The sequence below is a fragment of the Neurospora crassa genome, linkage group I, assembly GCF_000182925.2.
Source record: "Neurospora crassa OR74A linkage group I, whole genome shotgun sequence".
NCBI lineage: Eukaryota > Fungi > Ascomycota > Sordariomycetes > Sordariales > Sordariaceae > Neurospora > Neurospora crassa.
The window spans coordinates 4,823,479-4,829,478 of NC_026501.1; the positions used below are offsets into that span (position 1 = coordinate 4,823,479).

The 6,000-nt window shown below is 50.1% G+C and overlaps 2 protein-coding genes and 1 non-coding gene across 3 annotated transcripts; 2 read left to right on the plus strand and 1 right to left on the minus strand.

Moving 5' to 3' along the window:
- Window positions 1–637: 637 nt before the first annotated feature.
- NCU03182 (hypothetical protein) lies at window positions 638–917 on the plus strand (the record flags this gene model as incomplete). Its single annotated transcript, XM_959495.1, has 2 exons — window positions 638–702; window positions 782–917. 2 exons carry the CDS (start codon window positions 638–640, stop codon window positions 915–917), a joined length of 201 nt encoding a protein of 66 aa, XP_964588.1.
- A 453-nt stretch (window positions 918–1,370) lies between these two features.
- On the plus strand, window positions 1,371–2,165 carry NCU03183 (hypothetical protein; the record flags this gene model as incomplete). Its single annotated transcript, XM_959496.1, has 3 exons — window positions 1,371–1,416; window positions 1,739–1,864; window positions 1,999–2,165. The coding sequence occupies 3 exons, from the start codon at window positions 1,371–1,373 to the stop codon at window positions 2,163–2,165; spliced, it is 339 nt and encodes a 112-aa protein (XP_964589.1).
- An 804-nt stretch (window positions 2,166–2,969) lies between these two features.
- On the minus strand, window positions 2,970–3,651 carry NCU14021. Its single transcript, XR_897770.1, has 2 exons — window positions 3,559–3,651; window positions 2,970–3,389 (listed from the first exon to the last, which is right to left on the minus strand). It is a non-coding gene; the product is annotated as a ncrg75 (non-coding RNA).
- Between the last annotated feature and the right edge of the window lie 2,349 nt (window positions 3,652–6,000).

The window sequence follows — 6,000 nt, forward strand, 5'->3', positions numbered from 1 at the left end:
GTTGTGCAGCAACGGCGCCTGCAGTAACAGGGAGCATAATTCCGCGGTGGTGATGATCGATGGTGGAGATTTGATACTTACAGTAGTGTGCTCCATGTCTGGTTCGCCCCATTCCTGTTGGGTACGTAGTGTAGTCTCCCAGGGGCAGAGCCTACGCGTCACCCGCGGTGGCGGCGGCGGCGTCGAGTCTCGATGTCCCAAGGAAATGTGAAAAAGGAAAGAAGATGGTACGATTTCCATGTTCCACTCCCCCTTTCCCCGCCAATCCGGCATTCAAAGTATGTATTGGTGGACCTGGCGAACATGTCTGCCTCACTTTAGTGTTAACCCTATACACTACAGTACAGTATTGCACACCCAACCTGACCCGGTCAGTATTGTTGGACAGAAATAAATACCTGGTAAGTATCTGGTCTTGCCGGTCACTCGGGCCGTTGAACAATTGCTATCTCTGGGGTCCTGGTCTTTGGTGACATCCGAACTGTAGCGGTCAAGCTACGCATGGAAAGTGATTTGCCTATGATCTTTGACATGGTACGATGGCTGTTTCGGGTCGGGAAGAGCCTTGTAACGGAGCAACGCTTTGCAAATCCAGCCCAGTCCATACGGAATATCTAACGTACAGTAGTTAGACACAATGCTCGAAGAGTTAAAAGAGAGTAACAAGCAGCAATCCCCTAACGGTGAAAACCTGCCATTTTAGTGAGCCCCGCAATATACATACATGGAGGACTTGGTGACGTGGCTTGTTAACTAAACATTCCGCCTACATTACTAGTAGTAAACGCTATGGTCTTTGCAACATCAAAAAGTATCCTACACTACAGGAAAATGGTTACCACCGATTGGCTCAACCTTCTGCGGGCAGGGAAGATGCAGGGGCAAGGGGGTTTCAAAGGACAGGACAGGGCAAGTAGGGCAACCGACCGAACCGAACCGAACCGACAACAACCCTTATGCTGAGGTGACAGTCTCGATTTCACAGCAGCTCATCAACGAATGGCCAGCCACCGGCTGAAAGTGGGGGAGAGTGGAATTGAGGGGGAGGGGTTGTGATGAGGTTGTGTAATGTGAGTTCATGAGGCAGACAATAGACGGCTCACCCAATGAGCGCCCTTGTTCAGACTCGGTCGAAAAAGAGAAAAAAGAAAGGAAAGAGATGGGGAAATGTAAAGTGAGACAGAAAGACGTTACGCTAGTAACGGCGCCTAGAGCAGAGTACAATTTTAGTGCTGGAGGGGTGGATCGTTAGGGGATTTTGACGAAGAGCTAAACTCGACAGACAGACTGCAGTACCCGGAGGATAGCACCAAGAAAAGGAGAATACAAAGAAAAAGAAAACAAAGCTGTCGATACTCGATAGGCCCAAAATGGGTTATGTGCACAAGGAAGTATCGACGCTCATCTTTGTGACCGGTAGGCTTCTACCATCCCAACTATAATCAACCTTTACTATACAGTAACAATGACCGATCGAAAAGGAGCCCATCCGTATTCCGAACCTACACCGCACCTCTGAGCTATTGGCCGTTTGCTGTGTAATGACAAAACGAACGCAGCAGGTGAGGGTTGCTTCTTATCTTGTCTTTCCTCCATTGCCCTGGCAGGGTTCCGTGGGATGTTGGTGACCCGAATCTTGAAGGACGCCTGTCATCTGTAGGAGACTTGGTACCTTACATCAGCCTCTCTACTAGTCAGACTTCGTTGCTCGATGTAGCAGCGCTGCTTCAAAATACAGGCTATAATCGCACCGAACATACATCAAGACATTGCTGCAAGATCAAGAGGGCCGTCATGATGGCCTTTTGCGGACGGTGGAACGGATACGGTACCATGGCACACTCCGGGGTGATCACAGATAGGGGTAAGAATGTACATACGATACGCGGTGAACTCCTACTTGTTCCGAGGTAATTCAGCATAAATGCCGGTGCCGAGCCTAGATCACGATTAATTTTTAACGAGATCGTTATCGACGCTGGCGGAGTTTGATCTTAGTCCAGCCTGTTCCTTGCCCAAAAAGGTATCCTGCGGCCGCTATAACCGACTTCCTGATCCCGTGTGGGACGAGAAGCCGGCGGCGCTTTGATGAGGAAGAGAAAGGACATCTCAAATTAGCGTGCAGGGTGATGCCAGCCTGGCATAGTTGGAGTCAGAACCCCTAGTATCGTCTTAGCTTCGCTTTTAGTTTGTGTCGAGAGGGGTCATTGTGTACTGCAAAAAAAAAAGTTGTCAAACTCCACGAACATGGTCGGAAAGTGGGTGTGTCGAGGGACGTCGAGGGGATGATCACCTTCCCACCTGCATTTCATCTGACAAGACTAGTCTGGTCAATATTTCCGACATACAACGGCGGCGTCCCATTGGCAAGCGGGGAAACAGCATCGTGGTGGGAGTGAAGCTATTCACCCATCTCGATGTTTGCTCTTGAATTGCGGCGTAGGGCATCAGATGTGTCTCTTTGCATGCTTCCAATGACACCTTATGCATGTTGTCGGTACAGAAGCAGGTGATCAACGTCGGGGATAGGTCTTAGCCGCAACCTGCCTCATCATTCGGGATATTGATGGCGACTAGGCGTCAAGACGTTGAGTGACGTCCGAGACCAAGGATGGTTGAATATTTGCTTTGTAAACGAAGATATGTTTCTCCCATCAACCCTGTGCTGTGTCCCCAAGTTTTCCAGATGCTCTTCAATGCTTCCATTTCTGAGAGGTCTGGAAGGCTGCGTCCATCTACATGTGTGTGAAAAGGGAGGTGGTTTCCAGGGCAATGCAAGCCCGATTATTGGCCAAGGCAATTGCTTGGGCTTGTTCTGGACAAAGTGTCAATGGACCTCGCTTAAGCAGACCCCTGGATAGAAGACATCCTGGGTGTGAACGTGAATGTGGTATTACAACGCCACCCGATCTTTGATGGCCGAGGCAAAGAGGAAAGGAACTTGCGTCCTCAAGCATGCACTCCTCAGGAAAGGGCTAAGGTTGTATTCAAATAATCTAGCACACGTACAACGCAGTTTTCCCAAAGATTTAAATGGTTACCATGGTCGGCTAGTGGTGGTGGTATCCCAGAGGGTAGAGATGGTGCGTCTGGATAATGCGTCCACTGGCCTAGACTAGAACGACCAATCATACAGAAGATAAGTCAACATTCGTGGATGTGGTCGGCAGACTTCTGGGGAAAAGCTTTATGCATCAGCGCTTGTGCAGAAAAGTACGTAACAATAGGGGCATACAGTGATACCTCAATGGAGGTTTGTTTTGCAATCATCACTTCGTCAGGGAAAGAAAAACGGAAAGGTGCGGAATAACCCTGATTCAAAGGTGTCTTTTATGTTGCCTGAATAGTGTCATCTGATATGACGCTGGTGTAGCAGGCTTGTCGACAGCCTTGACTCGTCAGTTCAGGTTCAGGTAAGAAGTTGTCACGACTCTGTGCCAAAGACGGGGTTACCAGATATGACGGATGAAGGTCAATTTACCTCATCACCCATACCGTCATGAGAATGTGATAAAAGGGGAAGAACACCATCACCGTTGCGACCTTTGGACAACCTACAGATAAAGCTAGCACTAGAAGCCACAAAACTAGCTTCTGCGCCGTTTGGTTAGGAAGAGGTTTAACATCACAGTGTTGGTAGGTGATCATGTGAGGCGTCAACGGAAAACAGTGACACACACTCTATCTGCTTGGGCAGAAGCAACATTTGATACAAAGGTTGTATTGGTACTGGGATCCGCCGAGATTCTGATAAGGGGATGATTTCGGAGAAAGGTGAATGAAGAAGTGGCAACTCGGCCGACTCAGCTGTTTATGGATCCGTCCACTCTCAATTATGGTAACAATGGAGAATTCACCGGTTTTGGACAAAGCCCCGGCAATGATTTCATTTGTATACGAGCATAGCAGCGTTGCATGCCCGCGCAGATGTTCTTTTGGCTCATGATCGACGTGTTACTCCGGACATGCGTGATGAAGAGTAACATAATCTCGCAGGGCAAGGAGCATGAAGCTTCATTTGCTGTGTCGGGTAGATCCCACTGGTGATGATCGACGGATCGCTAACCGGTGTGTTGGTGAAGCCGAGTACGATGTGCTCAACAATATATGCCACAGGACTGACCTTGGCGGACGGTAGACTCCCTCTACCTTTTCAAGCCGGTACGTATGAAGTCGACATATACGATTCTTGCCCTTTCAAGCCGGTCTAGTACGTATACTGCTCATCTGAATAATTGCATCTTTCTGGTTCCCGAAGGGCGATGAGTAGGGCGGAGTGTGGGAATCTCTGTCGAATAGCTAGCTCCCTATGGTTATTTTTAGCGACGCCCAAAAAAAATTATGTCGATGTCGCTTGATGTGTTCGAGGCTGGCTGGCTCTCAGATGTATTGCACAACCATAAAACACTGCTATGTATTTACTGGCAGACCAACATTAGAGGGAGCTATATAGTTCCCAGAGACGTAGTAGCCTTCGCTGTGCAATGTGGTCCCCGGAGAGTCAGATCTCAGTCGGTGGTGATGCAATCAGTTTGTTGCTGCCATGGTGAGATCCATATGTTTTCACGTACAAGATTCCGAAAGAGGAAGCTGGTTGAGGAAAACGACTTGCCTGACGGGATGCGCGAGAAACGTGCAATGGGCGTGGCATATTTCCCGAGGCAACTTTGGTTCAAAACGTCCAAAACGCTCGCCGATCACGCCGGTCTCTCCAACGTCTGTGGTTCTCGAAGCCACCCTCTCCTCTCGTTGGCCTAAGCGAGCATGCGCTAACGCCAGCGCCACGCGATCGCCGCAGGCCGGATCGCATCCGTCCACTGGGACGCCAGTTTTAGGAGCAGGGGTTGCAGGGCGTGTCGATCAATGAAAGGACACAATGACCAAGTATCGTCATCATGCTGAACAGGAGTGACGTTGGGCTAGGCGAAACTTGGGATATGTACCTGTAGCGTACAGTAGGGTTGATCAATGACTGCGTGTTTGGATGTCATTGTGCGCACCCCAAGGGAGGCACTAGCTGGGCGAGCTGGTGACAGAGGTCAGCGACAGGATACTTTGTCTGTTTAAGGAATGGAGGACAGTTACTCACCTTTGCCCGAACAGCTAGCGGTACACTACATATGCAAGGTAGGTAAACTACCTGAAATCTTGCAGGGCACCGTCTCGACTAATAATGCCTATGCTATAGGAGTGTCAATAAAAAGAGTGACCGAAGTATCACCGCTCCTGGCCACCAAGAGGCTGTACCGCCAAATCTTGGACTACAATGATCCGTTTGACCGGCTGTGGCGAGAAGAAGCACACACGCACCTGCTTGAACCAAAAAATGAAGATGGAAGATACAGAGAATTCCTTCAATCCCGAGATACCGCGGGCAGCCTGTAAATGTTCCATGTCGTATCTGCTCATCGCCTGCCGAGCACTGTCTGCGAAACGCGACGTGGGATGGAGGAAGGAAAAACGAGGCAAAATCTCCTACTTCCAGATTCCAATTCCCCAGCCTTGCCTCACGGCTGTCAAGCGGACTTGTAGCGATGTCGGGTGGTGCTTACCTCCCTTCTTGTATGCAATCTTTCTTGGGTCCGACGAGAGTCGCCCACTCCCTTCGTATTGTTTCCGGTCAGAGTTGGTGGTGTCCTATCGCTCACATGAAGCGTTCCAACTCATGTCGCCTGGTAGAACACTCGAAATGTTTATATCGCCAATGTCTCACTGAGATCATGAAAGGTCCGGTTACGGGATCGGTCGCGGGCCGTCTGTTAGGACCCTGGGTGTGCCTGGTCGTGCTTGGCGTCCGGATCCTCGGCCCATGATGCAAATCACGGCCGGGCCGGTGTATGGGAGCAGCTCCACTGCTGAGGCCGGCATGTCAGTGCCTGGGTCCTGAAAATCCTCCGGCCGCCTGCAGAACGCTTGGACGAGGAGCTATCGTAACGAATCGGTGCGAAGGGTCTCTTAGCTGACTCGGCTGGTCACGGCCCTAGGTGATTTAGCTCCCCC